At 39.4% G+C, this 21427-nt stretch overlaps 1 protein-coding gene across 3 annotated transcripts in view; it reads right to left on the bottom strand.

Annotated features, from left to right (window-relative positions):
- Positions 1 to 12615: 12615 nt before the first annotated feature.
- The window catches only part of SAAL1 (serum amyloid A like 1), a 40436-nt gene continuing 31624 nt past the window's right edge, over positions 12616 to 21427 (bottom strand). For all 3 annotated transcript variants that reach the window (XM_080688733.1, XM_080688730.1, XM_080688729.1), the window contains one exon: positions 12616 to 12743. In XM_080688733.1, the coding sequence (XP_080544859.1) occupies positions 12687 to 12743 (57 nt within the window). In that variant the 3' untranslated portion in view covers positions 12616 to 12686. The remainder of the gene's footprint in view (positions 12744 to 21427) is intronic.

The following is a 21427-nucleotide window of genomic DNA, read 5'->3' on the forward strand; positions in this document are numbered from 1 at the left end:
TTTTTTTATCTTCCCTTAATCCAGTCCTTCTTTTGGGGCATGACTCAGCCCATTGGCTTCTTGCCATCTTCCTGACTTGTAGCCTGAACTGGGAACTATTCCCCTATGAAAGCCTACCTTTTCTCCCCCGGCTCCAACCCCACAGTTTCAGCACTTTATTATACTGGGTCTTGTATGGCTTCCCCAAATGTTTTATTCATATATGCCTTGTCCTCTAATAAGGCAGCGAGCTCCTTCAGAACAAGGATAAGGCCTTCTTTTCTTCGTAAATTTACGAGCCTCTGAAGCTGTAGACAGACGTAGACTAGAAGGATAACTGCTAGCTGAGAGAATTCTGAGTCCATATTAGCATCTCCTTTCCTCTCAGCCTATGGAATCCCCTACCAGTGGTCGGCAAACTGCGGCTTGCCACTCTGTTGACTAATGAGTTGGCCGACCACTGCCCTAGGCCATGGGCCCGTAATGCCTTTTCAATCAATATTGGCCTTCAAGAGCTATATGATTATAAATTCAACTCTGTGTGTGTGTATGTGTATGTGTGTTGGGGGAGATAGAAGTAGGGTGCAATAACTTTGGATTGGTGACTTTCAATTGAGAAATACACACTTGAGAAATAAGTTTTGGATTAATAAATGGAAACAGCATATTTAGGATTTATTCTTAATAGTTTTAATTTGATTATTAATTCTTCCTAATTACCCAATTTCATGTTGTGGTTTCAGTGGAATTAACCTTTAACAACTTAAATTGATATTGCTGATTCCACTGTCTTAGCAATCTCAGAGGTGGGTAAGGGAACTGACATTTGTCCAATATTAATACATAACATGTATTAATATTATCCCATCTAATTCTCATAAAATCGTAATGGGAGGGATAGGAATTATACCAATTTTATAAATGAGAAAACTGAAGCTTAGAGAAATTAACCTGTTGACACACAGGTAGCAAATGTGAGAACACATATTTAAAACTGTGTCCTTGAACATGTGAACGTTAACATATGGATCTGATTTCACAGGGACTGCCCTAAATATGTTTGGAAACACAGAAAGTAGGACAAAATTCATGGCATCTAACTAAAACCTGTTTTCTCAGAAGATGGACTGGATATGTACTTTGGCATCTTCTCAACCACCTATTCACACCACAAAACAGTGTGAGGAAATATCTGGAACGTGAAATCAGACTTATCCAATCACTGGACTGACGTTTATCAGTATGATCTGCTAAACTTTCTAATATAGCAAAGTTTATTAGTCAATTTATTCTCTACAACTAAAACAATCTCTGTGTCAATGCTTTAAAACAAAATGACCAGTTAAACTTAATAATAATAATGTGGGTTTTTCTATGATTCAAATGATTACTAATGGTAAAATAAATGAAATTTCAATTCATTCACATGTATAAAGTACCATAGTCAGTGTAGGGTGGTAAAGATGAAAAACAAAGAAGACAATTTGCCTCCAAGGAATTCACGGACTTATATATGAGGGAGGTGGAAGAGGAGACACAGACTTTCTAATAAGTACAAATAGTAAGAAGAAAGTAGGGCACACTATGATATCTGCAGAGCACACCGTATCCCCCTTAACCCCACCCTTGACCAATCTCCCATGAGATTCTAAAGATGATTGGAGATAGCTCTGGCCCATCGTAAGTCTGATCAGAAAGGAATTATGGATGAGAAGCAAGAGATACAAATAGAAATTTTCAGCTTCAACAGAATTGACCATTTCTTAACATAAACTTAATTATACATAGGAAATTCTGAATTGGTGCTCTGAGGCTAAAAATTCAGGGGTGGTCTCAGATATGCAGTCTCAGACTGTTTTTAGAAATGTGAAAAGCTTTGGAAACATTTCTTGTTTAACTATCACTCAAAGACCATGGACATTTTTTTTTTTCCAGACAGAGTATGGGTGACTGTTCTATATCATGCAAACAATAAAAGGGATGTAAAATAATAGAGCAAATTGCTAGTAATAAATCTATCTACAAATCCGTCTAGGCAAGCTATAATTTCAACGTGCATTAATTTCCTTATTTGCAAAATTGAAAGGATTATTAGCACCAATCTAAAGGCAATAAAGAGGATTATATATATATAAAACCCTCGGAACAGTTGCTGACCTACGCTAAGTACTCAATTAATATTAACTGTAGTAAATCCCAAACTTCCCAGGCTTTAAACAACTCTGGCTAAGACTTTTTCTTACCCTTGGGATATTTCTTATAGCAGCAAGCACATGGAAAGGTTGTTTTATAAAATGTAAGTATTCTTGGGCAATCTTACCTCCGACTCACGCAGGCCCAGCGCCCCCAAATCTGCGAAGGTATCCCCTGGTCCCGATAGTATGGAGCCACCCCGCTCCACTGCCGCTAGAGGTAAACTGTGTCGGCCCTCGGGCAGCACTGCCCGCTTTTTATAGAAGCCGGCGTCGAAGCGGGCCAATGAGCGCTCGAGATAGCTGGGCAGTGGCCAATGAGAAGAAGGGAGCTCGCCTGCTGGTGGGGAAGAGGAGTTGGGCGGGGAGAGCGTGGGCAGAGTCCTGACTGTCCGCGCCAGCCCGTGTCTGAGACTTGCATGCCCTACTTAGCCTTTAGGTGTTTCTGACTGGCGTTTTTATTGTTTTTATTTTTATTTTTTGACTGGCGTTTTTATTACGCTATTAGGCCATCCTGAATTACAGAGTCTCACTAATATCTAGAGTTGGAAAATCCCTCCAAACCAAGATAACACCTGTTATCAGCATGATGACTCCTATAGGTTTGTACTGCTTCTCCAGTTGGCCACTAAAGCAGGAACACCCTACCCCCTTTTTCTTCTGTGCTTCTAGGTTATTTGATAGTCCAGACCTGCCTCATATTCTTTTGGTGGCTTCCCTTGTTCCTTGAAGCAGAGCAATCCTTGAACTTTTTAGAAGGGAAGTGCTCAGTATTCTTCCAATTAGAGACATTTTAAAGCTGCAAGCAGATAAGCATGCTATATTAGCAGAAAATCATGTGACATGCTATATGAACAAAACGGCCCAGAAACCAAACATTTGGACTAGTTATTTACTGATTGAGTGCTCAGTCCATTAGATCCTGCCACAAAGGGCAATATATGCAACACATTATCTGTTGGACTTTTTTTCCCCAATTTCTTAAATGTCAATTTGTTGATGTATAACTCACAGTAAAATTCGCCCTTCTGAGATGTACATACAGTTCTATGAGTTTTGACCAATATGTATAGTTGTGTAACCACCAATCAGAACACAGAACATTTCCATCACCTCAAAACAGTTCCCCATCCCAATCTTCTCCCCAAACACACAGACCCTGGAAACCACTGATGTCATTTATGTCCCTCTGGTGTGGTCCTTTCCAGGCTGTCACATACATAATGGAATTATAAGGTATGTATAGGTTTTTGGTTCCTGACACTTAACATAATGCTCTTGAACTTCATTTTGTTGCATGCATGAGTAATTTGTTCCTTTTCATTGCTGAGTATGGATGTACTTTATTTTTTATTTATTGATGAGAGAGAGAGAGAGAGAGAGAGAGAGAGAGAGAGAGAGAGAGAGAGAAACATCAATTTGTTATTCCACTTATTTATGCATTCATTGGTTGATTCTTGTATGTGCCCTGACTGGGGATTGAACCCAAAATCTTGGCATATTGGGATGACACTCTAACCAACTGAGCTACCCAGCTAGGTCTAGATGTACTTTAAAATTCCGGACACTTGCAGCTTTCACATGCACATTTTCTTTCATCTGAGCAACAAGTCTAATAAGGTAAATACTATCCTTATTTTACAGGCAAGGAAAGTCAGGCACAGGGAGGCTCACCCTCTTCTGACAGGGGCTAGTAAGGAGACTCAAGAATCAAGCAAAAACATTGACCTTTAATCTGGTGTTCTTACTGTAATACCATGAAAAACACTGGCCAGAAGAAACTTTACAGAACCCGTCTGAGGTCAAAGATGGCTTTCTTAAAGTTAGGTCTATGTTAAATGAGAGAGATGGGACCAAGTCATTCAATGAGTCTATCCCCAAGGAGATCAGCATAGGTTGTGCACCAACCCTGGGTGGAGCAGCCCAAGTACTTGATATCACTGAAGTCTATCTAAGGGCACCTTGAAGGACTGGGAAAAGCAGGAACCCTCTCTGAGCCCCTCTGAACATATCTAGACCCCACAACCTGGGGAATCCAGGCATCTGGACTTTCCCACTTTCCTGACAGAATTCTAAGATGACACTGACCCTTCCAAAACATCTCCAGGATTGTGCCTGGAATTCCACCAATCAAGAATTTCACTGGACTCAATTATACAATTTAAAAATTCACATACTCTGAGAAGGTTCAGAGAAAGGACTGTCAGTTGGAGGGGAAAAAAAGAAAACATATATATAATTAGAAATGTTTAATTGGCTTCCCATTGTTGCTGTAACAAATTGCCACAAATTTAGTGTTTTAGAACACAAATTCAACAAATGCATTACCTCATAGTTCTGGAGATCAGAAGCCTGAAACGGGTTCAATAATCTACAATCACGGAGTCAGAAGGGCTGTGTTCCTTTTGGGAACTCCAGTGGAGAATCTGCTCTCTTGCCTTTTCCAGCTCCTAGAGGCCACCTGCATGCTCAAGGCCCTTTGTCCATCTCCAAAGCAAGCAACATAACATCTTTGAATCTGCCTCTGACTCTCCTGCTTCTTTCATCACATGAAGAACCTTTGTGATTACTTTGTGCCTATAGGATAATCCAGGATAATCTCCCCATCTCAAAATCCTTAATCATACCTGCAAAGTGCCATGTAAGATAACATATTCACAGGTTCCAGAGATTAGGATATGGACATCTTTGCACCAAAATTAGAAGCTTGGGTGGTACCCAGATGGGATGTGGACTTTCTCCTTATGTTTGTCTTATCATCTTGATCTGTGAAATCTATGGCAAAGGAGTTTTCTGACCCTGAGATGTGGTTTTTGAGATATTAAAAGTGCTGGTTCTATAGATGGTAAAGAAGGACTCCTCACTGAACTTCCCAGATCTCAAGCAGAACATACTTAAGAGGGGAAGCATCCCAATCTCCAGTTTTTCTTGCTAAACTAGCTTGGTGGTAGCTTTGTATTGGTCCTCCCTGATCTTCTTTGCCAGCTCCTCCTTTTCTTTCCTCCAGATATTCAGGGTTTCTTTGGACAAGGACCTAGGGCGGCCTTCTTCTCTTCTCAGTCTATACACTTTTCCTTGTCAATGTCATCCCCTCTCCTGTGTTAACAAAAAAAGGATATTCCAAGCCCGGCCGGCATGACTCAGTGGTTGAGCATTGACCTATAAACCAGGAAGTAGAGGTTCGATTCCCGATCAGGGCACATGTACAGGTTGCGAGTTCGATTCCCCCATGTGGGGCCTGCAGGAGGTGGCTGATGAATGATTCTCTCTCAACATTGATGTTTCTATCTCTCTATCCCTCTCCTTTCCTCTCTGAAATCAATAAAAATATATTTTTAAAATGTATACTTCAAGCCCAAATCTCCCTTCTGAACTTCATACCTTTATATCAATGACTTACTTTATGCCTCTACTTCCATGACACATTGGTTTCTTAACATATTCAAAAGTGAACTTGGGAAAGTAACAAGTGTTGTACATTGCTGGTAAAATGGATCAGCCACTGTGGAAAAGTTTGGCAGTTCCTCAAAAAGTTTAACAGAGAATTGACATATGACCCAGCAACTCCACTCCTATGTATATACCCAAAAGAACTAAAAACAGGCACTCAAACAAGTCCTTATGCACAAATGTTCACAGTAGCAATAATGACAATTAGTCAAAAGTGGAAACAATCCCAATGTCCATCAATGGATGAATGAATAAACAAGCTGGTATATGCCCATAAGGAACTATTTAGCCATAAGAAAGAATGAAGCATTAATACATGCTACAACTGGGATGAACCTGGAAAACAGTATGGTACATAAAAGAAGCCAAGCACAAAGGTCACATATTGTGTGATTCAATTTATATAAAATACCCAAAATAGGTAAATCCACAGAGACAGAATACAGTGTGGTGGTTACTAAGGGCATGGTGGTGGTAGAGGTGGTGGTACAGGGTTTTACTTTAAAATGATAGAAATATTTGGAACTAGATAGAAGTAGTGGTTGTACAACCCTGTGAATGTACTAAATGACACTGAATTGTTCACATTAAAATCGATAAATTTATGTTATGTGAATTTCATCTCAATTAAAAAAAGGAAACTTGATCTCCCTGCCCTCCAAGTCCTGCTGCCTTCCTACATGTTTCTCTCTTATCTTCTCCAGACAACAATTAGCAAATTTGGTCTCTTCTAGCTTCAATATACTTGAGTTTATCCACTCCTCCTCATCTCCTCTGCCCCTATGTTAGTCCAACCCACCATCATCACATCTCTGAAATACTGCAATTAACTCCTCACTGTTTCCTTTTTCTACTCCAGCCCCTCCTCCTAGCCATTCTCATTTTTTAAGTATGCCCAAAACTACTGTGCAGAGTCTACACAACAATTTTTACCACACTTTAAAAATGATCATGTCACTACTCAGATTATAACCATAAAATGGCTTTCCATTATTCATAGGATGAGGTTTGAAACCCTTTCCACAATCTGTAAAGGTCCCACATCTGGCCACTGCACCTCTCTGGCCTGTTACCTATGACTCTCCCCTTCTTCACTGCATTCCATCCACTGCTGTTCTAGTCCTCTAATCAAAGCTCCTTCCCACCTCAGGACCTTCCCACATGCTTAGATCTCCTGCCACACACCTCAATCCCACCTGATTGACTTTTGCCATTCTTCAGGTTTTCACTTAAAGATTGCTTCCTTCCCTGAAAAAAAAATTCTTCCCTAGTCTAAATTAGGTGCCCCAATGCACTTTCGAACACCCTGCCCTTTTACTTTACTGGTAGCAACTGTTATTATATAGTTATTTGTGTGACTATTAATTTACTTATATCTCCCACAGGGGAAGAATTATGTCTGCTTACAGCTTTAATATTTTTTTCTGTAAAATTTCCATCGGCTATCCCAGTGCCTGGCACATGGTAGTTTCTCAATAAATATTTGTTAAATTAATGACAATGGGATGACAGAACTATGTTCGAATATGCGTGCATGTATGCATTCGGTCTAGCATTTCTGTAGAACTGATTCCCAGATGTGAATACTGCCAAATAAAATATACCAACTTACATTCCTACTCTCAAGAATATAAAATATCATCCTCATCTTAACCAACAGTGGATATTATTGTTGTTGTTAATCCTCACCTGAGGATACTTTTTCCATTGACTTTCTTAGAGACAGTGAAAGAGAGGGAGAGGAGAGAGAGAGAGAGAGAAAGAGAGAGAGAGAAAGAGAGAGAGGGATAGAGAGAGAAACATCAATGTGAGAGAGACACATCAATTGGTTGCCTCCTACATGTGCCACGACCAGGGGCCAGAGACTGAACCTGCAATGTGCCCTGAACCGGGAATCGAACTCGTGACCCTTCAGTGCATGGACCAATGCTCTAACCACTGAGAGACACCAGCCAGGGCCTTCTTATTTTTTGATCATCTGAATAGCAAAAACAAGTATCTTCTTTTTGATTGGCATTTTTCTATTATTGGCAGAGCTGAGCATCTTTTCAGACATTAGTTCACATGTGAATTTCTTATGTCATGGCTTATTTTTCAGTCAGGTTATTTTTCTTATTTATAAGTAGGAGTTCTGTGGATATTATGGATATTAACTGTTTGTTATATGCATTGCTATCCCCTAAGCCTTTCATTGTCTTTAACTTCATCCAAGATGTCTTGTACCTCACAACTTCTTTGTTTTTATAAAGTCAAATCAATCTTTTATACTGCAATTTAACAGGCCCACAAATCACACTCTTCTGCCTCCTTCCAAGATGGACAGGTGAAGAGGAGATGAGCTGCAGTGGTGGGTGTGAGGGCAAAGAGTAAGAGTGGAAGCAGGATGATTGGCTGAAAGGCTATTGAAGGAGTCCAGCTGAGATATAATGATAGATATGGGTAGAGTGGAGAGGATGAGAACGAAGGACAAATTGAGCATATGCTTTGGAGATTCAGTTAATAGGATCTGTTGATGGCTGGGGCTGAAACGGAAAGGGCATTTCAAGGATGATCCCTAAGCTTTTTACTTGACAATTGAATAGATTGATTAATCTTAGTAAAGATGAAGACAGGAATGGAAGAAGGGGATTAAGTCTTGTTTTGCACTCAGTATGCTTCTTAGCTATCTAAATGAAGATGTCATGCAGGCATTAAGAAATAGGACACTGCCCTGGCTGGTGTGGCTCAGTTGGTTGAGCATAGTCCCATGCACCAAGAGCTCACTAGTTTGATTTTCAGTCAGGGCACATGCCTGGGTTGGAGGCTCAATCCCCAGTGGGAGGCATGCAGGAGGCAGTCGATCAAGGTTTCTCTCACATGGATAGTTCTCTTTTTACGAGTCTAGCATTATCCTAATTCCAAAACCAGATAAAAACACTACGAAAAAAAGAAAATTACAGGTCAATATACCTGATGAACATAGATGCTAAAATCCTCAACAAAATATGAGCAAATCAGATCCAGCAATACATTAAAATGATCATACACTATGACCAAGTGGGATTTATTCTGGGGATGCAAGGTTGGTTCAATATTCGCAAATCAATAAACATGATACATCATATAAACAAAATGAAGGATAAAAATCACACAATCATATTAATTGATGCCGAGTTTTGTTTTTTACAAAATCCAGCTCCCATTTATGATAAAAATTCTCAACAAAGTGGGAATAGAGAGATCATACCTCAACATAATAAAGGCCATATATGACAAACTTACAACGAACATCATACTCAATGGGCAAAAACTAAAAGTGTTTCCATTAAGATCAGGAACAAAACAGAGATGTCTACTTTTACCACTCTTATTTAACATAGTACTGGAAGTCCTAGCCACAGTAATCAGACAAGAAGAAGAAATAAAAGGCATCCAAATTGAAAAGAAAGAAGTCAAACTGTCATTATTTGCAGATGACATGATATTTTACATAGTAAACCCTAGACTCCACCCCAAAACTGCTAGCTTTAATAAATAAATTTGGGAAAGTAGCAGGATACAAAATTAACATCCAGAAATCAATGGCATTTTTATATACCAATAATGAAATCTCAGAAAGAGAAACTAAAAAAATCCCATTTATCATTGCAAATAATAACAATAAGATACCTAGGAATAAACTTCACCAAGGAGGTAAAAGACCTATACTCAGAAAACTACAGAACATTGAAAAAGGAAATAGAGGAAGTTACAAACAAATGGAAGCATATACCATATTCATGGATTGGAAGAATAAACATCATTAAAATGTCCATACTACTCAAAGCAATCTACAGATTCAATGCAATTCCTATTAAAATACTAACAGTATATCTCACAGATATAGAACAAATATTCCAAAAATGTATATAGAACTAAAAAAAAGACCCCAAGTAGCCACAGCAATCTTGAGAAAGAAGAACAAAGTTGGAGGGATTACAATACCGGATATCAAACTATACTACAAAGCCATTGTAATAAAAACAGCCTGGTACTGGCACAATAACAGGCATATAGACTAATGGAACAGAACAGAGACCCCAGAAATCAACTCACACCATTTGGTCATTTAATATTTGACAAAGAAGTCAAAAGAAAACAATGGAGTAAAGACAGTCTCTTCAATAAATGGTGTTGTGAAAATTGGACAGGTACAAAAAAATGAAGCTAGACCACCTTCTTACACCATTTTTTTATCCATTTTTTATCCAAAATGGATAAAAAACTTAAATGTAAGTCAAGAAACCATAAAAATCCTAGAAGAAAACATAGGCAGTAAAATTTCAGACATCTCACATAACAATATTTTCACCAATACATCTCCTAGGGCAAGAGAAACAAAGGGAAAAATAAATAAATGGGACTACATCAAACTAAAAAGCTTCTGCACAGTAAAATAAAACATCAACAAAATGAAAAGGGAACCTACTGTATGGGAGAACTTATTCACCAGTGATACATTTGATAAGGGGTTAATTTCCAAAATATATGAAGAAGTCATATAACTCAATACCAGGAAGACAAACAGTCCAATTAAAAAATGGGCAAATGACCTGAATTAGACACTTCTCCAAAGAGGATATACAGATGGCCAATAGATATATGAAAAAATGCTCAATGTCACTAATCATCAGAAAGATGAAAATAAAAACGACAATGAGGGATCATCTCACACCTGCCAGAAGGGCTAATATCAACAAATCAACAAACGACAAGTGCTGGCGTGGATGTGGAGAAAAAGGAACCCTCATGCACTGCTGGTGGGAATGCAGACTGGTGCAGCCACTGTGAAGAACAGTATGGAGTTTCCTCAAAAAACTAAAAATGGAACTCCCATTTGACCAAGTAATCCCACTTCTAGGAATATATCCCAAGAAACTAGAAACACCAATCAGAAAGGATATATGCACCCCTATGTTCATAGCAGCACAATTCACCATAGCGAAGATTTGGAAACAGCCTAAATGCCCATCAGCAGATGAGTGGATTAGAAAACTATGGTACATCTACACAATGGAATACTACGCTGCTATAAAAAAAGAAGGAATTCTTACCATTTGCAGCAGCATGGATGGACCTGGAGAGCATTATGTTAAGTGAAATAAGCCAGGCAATGAAAGAAAAATACCACATGATCTCACTCATTTATGGAAAATAAAGAACATTATAACCTGATGAATAAAAAGATAGATACAGAAGCAGTAAAGCACCAAACAGACTGTCAAATTACAGCGGGAAGGCTGGGGAGTGTTGGGGAGGGAGGGAAATAGATCAACCAAAGGACTTGTATGCATGCATATAAGCACACCAATGGACAAAAGACACTGGGGGGCGGTGGGATGAGGGCATGCGACAGGGGGTAGGGGAGGCTGGGGGAAGGTCAATGGGGGAAGAAAAAGGAGATATATGTACTAATATATGTAATACCTTAAACAATAAAAAAAAATGGAAATGCCATTTGACCCAGTGATCCCACTTCTGGGAATATATCCTAAGAATCCCAAAACACCAATAAGAAAGAATATATGCACCCCAAGTTCATAGAAGCATTATTTACAATAGCTAAGATCTGGAACAGCTCAAGTGCCCATTAGTAGATGAGTAGATAAAAAAGCTGCAGTATGTTTATACAATGGAATACTATGCAGCTGTAAAAAAAGGAGCTCATAACCTTTGCAACAGCATAGATAGACCTGGAGACTATTATGCTAAGTGAAATAAGACAGTTACAGGAAGACAAATTACACATGATCTCACTTATATGTGGGATCTAATGAACAAAATAAACTGACAAAGTAGTCCAGAGGGATGGGACAGAATAACAGATCTCAGTATGGAAGGAGGTGAAGGGGATGGGAAAATATGAACCAACCGACATATGTGTATATATTCATAACCCATGGACACAGACAATCATGTAGGGAAGACCTGGGTTGGGGCAGAGGTTGAGTGAATGGGGGGCAAAAAGGGGGAAAATGGGGGGCATCTAGGGTTGTCACATGACTATAGACAGCTGATTAGAGGATTACAAACCTTTGGCCATACTAATTGGTTCAATGATGGTCACATGACCCAGTTTGAGCCATTGATAATCAGGCCCAAGACTTGTTTACAATTTAGAAGAGGATAGTTTCTCTTATCTTTAACCTTGGAGGATAAAAGCCTGAAGCTAGTGAAAGTCAGCCCGCAGAGATGACTTACTGAGCGTGATGCCAACAGGGAGAAGAGCACTACTGAAAGATAAAGGGAAAGTAGGACTTAATGACACTGAATATCTGGAACCAGCCATACCCGAAACTTGCTCCCTTTTTTATTAAACCAAAGGATTCTGATCCATAAGTTACTATTTCTTCTATGCAATCCATGAATTCATTTCTTATTTTCTTGAAGTAAATCCTTGAATAATCGTTTTCCAGAAAGATTGCATAGATATTTTATTTTCAGAATACTCATGAACAATAAAGTGTTCCAATTCCAGAACCTTGCTGTCTTTGCATTTCATGTGTCTCCTTGGGAAAATAACAAGTAAACTAATACAGCATTTCAAATGATGGCAGCTCAATGTTCATGTAATATAGATATAGGAAAGAAGGCAATTTTAGGTAAGAAAATGGCCTTCATAGTCAGACAAATTTCTGTTCAAATTCCAACTCTTCCACTTATCTGTGTGATCATGACAAATTTCTTAACCTCTCTGAACCTTTCTTCATTCAGAAAACCAAGATGATATTATTGCCCTAGTGAGATTGTGGCAAATTCCCTAGATCAGGTCGTAGCATACAGGAAGCACCCAGTAACTGCAAGTTTCCTTCCTCTTTCTTTTCCTTATGGTTCTTCAGTCGAGTAGGAACATTTATTTTAATATGTTTTAACCCCAAATCCTTATATAAATATCTCATCAAAGTTTGAAAATTAGCCTGGCTGGTTTGGCTCAGTGGATGGAGCGTTGGACTGTGGACTGGAGGGTCCCGGGTTCGATTCCGGTCGGGGGCGCACTCTTGGGTTGTGGGCTCCATCCCCAGTTGGGGGTGTGCAGGAGGCGGCCGATCAGTGGTTCCCTCTCATCATTGATGTTTCTATCTCTCTCTCCTTCTTCCTTCCTCTCTGAAATAAATAAAAATATTTTTAAAAAAAGATTGAAAAGTAACACTAGCATTCATGATCGTCACAATTATTTTTTAAATTGTAGTCCCAAAATGTTATATTTCTAAGATAGCAAAAGATGTAAATTTTTTAGTGTTGAGTTATTTAAAAATATATGAAATGTGGGGTGTATATTGTCTAGAAAGTATGGATAAGAAGTGTGTGTGTGTGTGTGTGTGTGTGTGTGTGTGTGTGTCCAATAAGCCTAAAGCATATCAAGTTCAATAGAGGTCCCTGATTTCATGATGGGCATTGCTTAAATTCAGTTGTATACCTATCCAGTAAATAATCTTAAATGATATCAGAAGCTGATGCTTGAGTACTTACTTCTTCTAGGATCACAGTTTCTACTCCAAACCTCAGGCAACCTCTGATTTGCTTTCTATCTCTATGGATTTGCCTTTTCTAGAATTTCCTATAAATGGAATCATATAACAACAAGAAGAAAGACTAAAGCGAAGTGTAGCCTGTTTGCACAGTATGCACATCTCAGGAAGAATCATTCTCTGCAGTTATTCTGAGGCTCATCTGCAGGGATTTAAACACAAATTGAGGGTCTAAAATGCATACTTTCTAATTGCTTGGTGACTGGAGACTCAGGTAAAAGGAAGAATTAGTTTGGATATCACAGTGTGATTTATACATGTGATTAAGAAAATATCCTTTCAGGGGTAAAAAAAAAAAAAAATCTTTTCAAGATGTGGGGAAAAAGTCCTTGTAGGAAAATAATTAGGCCCAAAGTAAAAGTTAGGTGCTTATTATTCAACATTATGTCTGTATATGCATTTGGCAAACTAGGGAGGTTTTCTTCCCTCTTACATTTACATAGTGTTTTACATTTTACAAAGTTCTTTATTTATAGTTTACTTTGATCCTTAAAGTAACAGATTCAGAATGGTTCAGTGACTTGTCCAAACCTTCTAAATGCCATAAAAAGAACTTGAAACAAGATGTTCTCTCTAGCAGCTCTGTACTATTTTACTCATCATGCTACCATTTTTTAAATATATTTTTTTTATTGATTTCAGAGAGGAAGGAAGAAGGATAGAGAGATAGAAATATCAATGATGAGAGAGAATCATTGATCGGCTGCCTCCTGTGTGCTCCACACTGGGGATCAAGCTCCAAACCCAGGCATGTGCCCTGGGAATTGAACCGTGCCCTCCTGGTTCATAGGTCGACATTCAACCACTGAGCCATGCCAGACAGACCATGCTACCATTTTTTAAAAAACAATTAAGTATTTGCTTTATTGATATACTGGGCTTAGAGCTGTGTTTAACAAGCCAGCCTAAAATAGCACCATGGTTAGACTATAGCCTGTTTTTCAAAGCCATCATTTTAAAACTTATTAAGCAAACAAGGGATCAAACGTCTCTCATCCACCTGATGTGATTGATCTTTTTATACACATACTGCTAATAAGTCCCATTTGGAACAGCTAAAAATCTTTTTTAAAGCTCTGCAGATGAGCTCGTGAACACAAATTTCACCAGTTAAGTAAGGTTGAACAGAAGGAACTCAAAACAAGTTGTTGCCCAATCAGAGCTCATTATTTGTAAATTATCGGCCTGCTCCCCCGCCCCTCCAAACCCCCTTAAAATGACACCTTGACTCAATTATTGAAAATATACAGGTAACAAAGTGAAAGGATTAATTTCCATGACTCAATTTCCCAACCCAGGTTTAAAAAAAAAAAAGAAAGCCCTATAAGGAATACTTACCAAAACCAGATAGGAAAATTAAAGCCTGCATAGTTATGAATCAGAATTGTTCCACCACAAGCAGGTTGCATACAATTACATTAACTGGTTCTGTATATAATATAGAATTGACTAGGACAAAGTTTAGAATAGAAAAGCTATAAGGACAGAGACCACGCCATCTTGAGAAACAGAGCTGCTTGAGACTAGGATCCTGGCCTCAGCACCACCCAGTCACATCTCAGATGCAAACCAGGACCCTGCAGCCACTGGGGACAGAGAATTGTGACCACAGCTTCAGACCAACAGACAACAAGAATCCAGACTTCCCGGCTGCATATTTCTGTGAGTCAAAGAGCCTATCCCTCTCCCCGCAGGCTCCGTGGATAGCAGATAGCGCCATAGTAACTGATAGACCCGCCCCTTGCAGTGCCCCTACGGGAATTTGAGCTTGGGAGCGCTGCTACACTGGAATCTGCTCCCCGCAACGCAATCGGGCGACCAAACCCGAAGCCCACGCAGGGAGGAAGTGCCACCTGACTTCGATTCTGGGCAAGCGCACACGGAAGTCTGTTTTCCACAGCGCACACGGAAGTCTGTTTTCCTCAGTGCACACGGAAGTCTGTTTTCTGCAGCGCAGGCACGCCACAGTGCTACTGTGAAATCCAGTCCCCCATGGTGACCGGGACCCAGATTCTCCCAGCAAGAGGCAGCACTGAGCACCACTGATTTGACTCTGTTTCTTACCGTGTGCGCCTGGGATCCCTGACTCACAGCACATTCACACTAAGAGCCAGTGACTCCAATTCTTGGTGCATGCGCACACGGGGACCCTGATTCTCAGCGAGAAGCCACACGAGGCAACAGAGACTCTGATAGTCGATTCTTGGTGCAGACACAGGGAAACTCTGACTCCTGGCATGCACTAGGGGACTCATTTTCAGCACACACCAACAGCGTGGTGCAGGCGGGGTCCCTGATTCTAGGTGCACACACGAGACCACACTGAATGCTGGTAACACTGACCCTGGGTGAGCCTGGTTCCCACCAACGCACGGCAGCCACACGTTCTAGTGTCAGAGCACTTCAGTGACACTCAGGTGGTGCGAAGCTCCCACGGCACACGGCTCAGGTCCACGCAACTCAAAGTTTGAACCTTCTGGTGATAGTCAGAATGGGGAGATGACACAATCCCCAGAGGAAAGAAAATGAGGAGTCGCCAAGAAGGGAAATTAGTGAAATTGAAGCATGCAACATAACCGAAAAAGAATTCAGAGTAATGGTTGTGGAATTCATACATCGGATGGATGAGAAAATCAACAACCTATGCAAGAATCAGGAAGAAATGAAAAGTGATATAGCTACAATCAAAAACACCATGGAAAGTTTCAACAGTAGACTAGAAGAAGCAGAGGACCGAATTAGTGAGTTAGAAGATCAGGTACAGAAACAAGCTCAATCTGAACAGCAATTGGAGAAAAAAATTAAAAAGCAGGAGGAAAGCCTAAGGGAGCTTTGGGACAACATGAAATGAAGTAACATACATATAATAGGGCTGCCAGAAGGACAAAAAGAGCAGCAAGGATTAGAAAATCTTTTTGAAGAAATAATGACAGAAAACTTCCCGGATATGGGGAAGAAAAAAGTTACACAAGTTCAGAGAGTCCCAAGCAGGATCAATCCCAAAAGACCCACACCAAGACACGTCATAATGTCAATGGCAAATATTAATGACAAAGAGAGAATCTTAAAGGCGGCAAGAGAGAGACAGAGAGTTACCTACAAAGGATCCCCCATCAGACTATCAAATGATTTCTCAACAGAAACACATCAAGCTAGAAGGGAATGGAAGGAGGTATACAAAGTGTTGCAAAGCAAAGGACTGAATCCAAGAATACTCTATCCAGCAAGACTATCAATCAAAATTGAAGGGGAAATCAGGAGCTTCGCAGACAAAAAAGGCTAAGGGAGTTTATCACCACCAAACCAGCAATGCAAGAAATGCTAAAGGGAATACTGTAAAAAGAAGAAATAAAAAGGTAAGAAGGAACACAGACACAAAAATAGATATGAGTACAAACAAGTACCTTTCAGTAATAACTTTAAACGTAAACAGACTAAATGCTCCAATCAAAAGACATTGAGTGTGCCGAAACCGGTTTGGCTCAGTAGATAGAGTGTCGGCCTGCGGACTGAAGGGTCCCGGGTTCGATTCTGGTCAAGGGCATGTACCTTGGTTGTGGGCACATCCCCAGTGGGGGGTGTGCAGGAGGCAGCTGATCGATGTTTCTCTCTCATCGATGTTTTTGGCTCTCTATCCCTCTCCCTTCCTCTCTGTAAAATATCAATAAAATATATTTAAAAAAAAAAAAGACATCGAATGGCTGAATGGATAAAAAAAACACGACCCACATATATGCTGTCTACAAGAGATCCACCTCAGAACAAGGGACTCACACAGATTGAAAGTGAAGGGATGGAAAATTATCTTTCAGACAAATGGAAATGAAAAAAAAAAAAAAGCTGGGGTAGCAATACTTATATCTGACAAAATAGACCTCAAAGTGAAGGCCATAGCAAGAGATAAGGAAGGCCACTTCATAATACTAAAGGGATTGATACAACAACAGGATATAACCCTGATAAACATATATGCACCCAACACAGGAGCACCCAAATACATAACAAAACTCCTGGAAGATATCAAGGGAGAGATTGACAACAATACAATCATAGTAAGGGACTTTAATACAACCACTGACATCACTGGATAAATCCTCTAGACAAAAAATCAGCAAAGACACAGCAATCCTAAATGACTCACTAGATCAGATGGACTTAACTGACATCTTCAGAACATTGCATCCCAAAGCCACGGAATATACGTTCTTCTCAAGTGCACATGGGACATTTTCAAAAATAGACCACATATTGGGTCACAAGCAAAGTCTCCCCAAATTCAAGAAGATTGAAATCATATCAAGCATCTTCTCAGACACAATGCCATAAAATTAGAAATAAACTACAATAAAAACAATCCAAAAATCTCAAACACTTGGAAGCTGAATAGCATACTATTAAATAATGACTGGGTTACCAATGAGATCAAAGAAGAAATTAAAAGCATCCTGGAAACTAATGACAACAAAAACACAACAATCCAAAATCTATGGGACACAATGAAAGCAGTGCTGAGAGGGAAGTTTATAGCTCTACAGGCCTACCTCAAAAAACAAGAAAAAATGGTAGTAAATCATCTAACTCTACAACTCAAAGAATTAGAGAGCAACAAGAAAAGCCCAGAGTGTGCAGAAGGAAGGAGATAATAAAGATCAGAGCAGAAATAAAAGACATAGAGACCAAAAAAACAATACAAAAGATCAATGAAACTGAGAGCTGGTTCTTTGAAAGGATAAACAAGATTGATGAACCTCTAGCCAGGCTCACCAAGAAGCAAAGAGAGAGGACTCAAATAAACAAAATCAGAAATGAGAGAGGCGAAATAACAACAGACCCCACAGAAATACAAAGATTTGTTAAAAAATACTATGAACAACTCTACTCCAACAAACTAGACAACCTGGAGGAAATGGACATATTCCTAGAAAAATATAACCTTCCAAAACTCAATCAGGAAGATTCTAAAAATCTCAATAGGCCGTTAACTATGGATGAAATTGAAGCAGTCATCAAAAAGCTCCCAGCAAACAAAAGCCCGGGGCCAGATGGCTTCACAAGGGAGTTATACCAAACATTCAAGGAAGAACTAAAACCTATCCTCCTCAGACTATCCCAAAAAATTCAAGAGGAAGGAACACTTCCAAACTCATTCTATGAAGCCAGAACCACCCTAATACCAAAACCAGATAAAGACAACACAATGAAAGAGAATTATAGGCCAATATCCCTCATGAACATAGATGCCAAAATCCTCAACAAAATTCTAGCAAATCGGATCCAGCACTACATCAGGAAGATCATACCATGACCAAGTAGGATTTATCCCGGGGATGCAAGGATGGTACAATATCCACAAATCAATAAACGTGATAACATCACATAAACAAATTGAGAGATAAAAATCACATAATCATATCAATTGATGCAGAAAAAGCATTTGACAAAAACCAACACCCCTTCTTGATAAAAACGCTCAGCAAGGTGGGAATAGAAGGATCATACCTCAACATAATAAAAGCCATATATGAAAAACCCATAGCCAACATCATACTCAATGGACAAAAACTAAAACCATTTTTCCTAAGAACAGGAACAAGACAGGGATGCCCACTCTCACCACTCCTGTTCAACATAGTACTGAAGTACTAGCCATTGCTATCAGACAAGAAGAAGAAATAAAAGGCATCCAAATTGGAAAAGAAGAAGTAAAACTGCCCTTATTTGCAGATGACATGATACTGTACATAGAAAACCCTACAGACTCCATCAAAAAATTATTAGACTTAATAAATGAATTTGGCAATGTAGCAGGATACAAAATTAATGCCAAGAAATCTATGGCATTTCTTTACACCAATATTGAACTTATAGAAAGAGAGACTAAAAAAGCAATCCCACTTACCACTGCACCAAAAAAATTAAGATACCTAGGAATAAATTTAACTAAGGAGGTAAAAGACCTGTAGGCGAAAAACTACAGGTCACTGAAAAAAAGAGATGGAGGAAGACATAAACAGATGGAAGAACATACCGTGTTCATGGACTGGTAGAATCAACATCATCAAAATGTCCATACTACCCAAAGCAATCTACAGATTCAATGCAATCCCCATTAAAATACCAATGGCATATTTCACAGACCTACAACAAACTTTCCAAAAATTCATCTGGAATTAAAAAAGACCCCGAATAGCTGCAACAATCCTGAGAAAGAAGAACAAAGTAGGTGGGATCTCAATACCAGATATCAAGCTGTGTTACAAAGCCACTGTTCTTAAAACAGCCTGGTACTGGCACAAGAACAGACATATAGATCAATGGAATAGAATAGAGAATCCAGAAATCGACCCAAACCACTATGCCCAATTAATATTTGACAAAGGAGGCATGAACATAAAATGGAGTCAAGACAGTCTCTTCAACAAATAGTGTTGGGAAAATTGGACAGATACATGTAAAAAAAATGAAACTAGACCACCAACTTACACCATACACAAAAATAAACTCAAAATGGATAAAGGACTTAAACATAAGACGGGGAACCATAAAAATACTAGAGGAATCCACGGCAGCGAAATCTCAGACATATGCCAAAGGAACTTCTTCACTGATACTGCTCCTAGGGCAGTGGTCGGCAAACTGCGGCTCTTTGGCCCCATGAGTGTGGCTCTTCCACAAAATACCATGTGCGGGTGCACATGTACAGTGCGACTGAAACTTCGTGGCCCATACGCAGAAGTCGGTTTTTGACCTGGGCGAGTCTATTTTGGAGAATTGGTTCTAACGCCGAGGCATACTCAAGGGGCCAAAGAGCCGCATGTGGCTTGTGAGCCACGGTTTGCTGACCACTGTCCTAGGGCAATGGAAACTAAAGAGAAAATAAACAAATGGGACTACATCAAAATAAAAAGCTTTTGCACAGCAAAAGAAACCATCAACAAAACAACAAGAAAGCCCACTGCATAGGAGAACATACTTGCCAATGTCATCACCAATAAGGGTTTAATCTCCAACATTTACAGGGAACTCATACAACTTAACAAAAGGAAGATAAACGATCCAATCAAAAAATGGGCAACAGAGCTAAATAGACACTTCTCGAAGGAGGACAGAAGGAAGGCCAAGAGACATATGAAAACATGCTCAAAGTCACTAATTATCTGAGAGATGCAAATCAAAACAACAATGTGGTATCATCTCACACCTGTCAGAATGGCTATCATCAACAAATCAACAAACGACAAGTGTTGGCAAGGATGCAGAGAAAAAGGAACCCTCGTGCACTGCTGGTGGGAATGCAGACTGGTGCAGCCACTGTGAAGAACAGTATGGAGTTTCCTCATAAAACTAAAAATGGAACTCCCATTTGACCCAGTGATCCCACTTCTAGGAATATATCCGAAGAAACTAGAAACACCAATCAGAAAGGATATATGCACCCGTATGTTCATAGCAGCACAATTCACCATAGCTAAGATTTGGAAACAGCCTAAATGCCCATCAGCAGATGAATGGATTAAAAAACTGTGGTACATCTACACAATGGAATACTACGCTGCAGTAAAAAAGGAGTTCTTACCATTTGCAACAGCATGGATGGAACTGGAGAGCATTATGCTAAGTGAAATAAGCCAGTCAGAGAAAGATAAATACCACATGATCTCACTCATTTGTGGAATATAATGAACAACATAAACTGATGAACAGGGACAGATCCAGAGACAGAGAAGCATCAATCAGACTGCCAAACCTCAGAGGGAAGGTAGGGGAGGGTGGGGGTAAGGGGTGAGAGACCAACCAAAGGACTTGTATGCATGAATATAAGCCTAACCAATGGACACGAACACCAGGGGGGTGAGGGCATGAATGGGGGGGGTTGAGGGGGTTAATGGAAGGATGAGGACACATATGTAATACCTTAATGAATAAAGAAATTTTTTAAGAAAAAAGAAAAGCTGTAAGAAATAGGTTCCTAAATAGAAGTTGCAAATTTCAAAAGGGCATGAAAAAACTAATGAAATTTGACTCTTGTCCCTTTACATTTCAAAGAAATAGACTTGCTGTAAAAATATATACAATTTTTACAGACAAATACATTTACAAGTTTTTTTTATCTTAAAAATTGAGGACAATCCATATTTGCAACTACAATTATTGAGCCTTAAGTCAAGTATTCTTGGCTATTACAAGGTTAACAAACTAAACCACTCAAACCAAGCCAAAGTAGAACAGGTATCAAATCCTGAGCACTTGGACTTTCTA

Source organism: Plecotus auritus, assembly GCF_963455305.1.
Source record: "Plecotus auritus genome assembly, chromosome: 9".
Taxonomy (NCBI): domain Eukaryota; kingdom Metazoa; phylum Chordata; class Mammalia; order Chiroptera; family Vespertilionidae; genus Plecotus; species Plecotus auritus.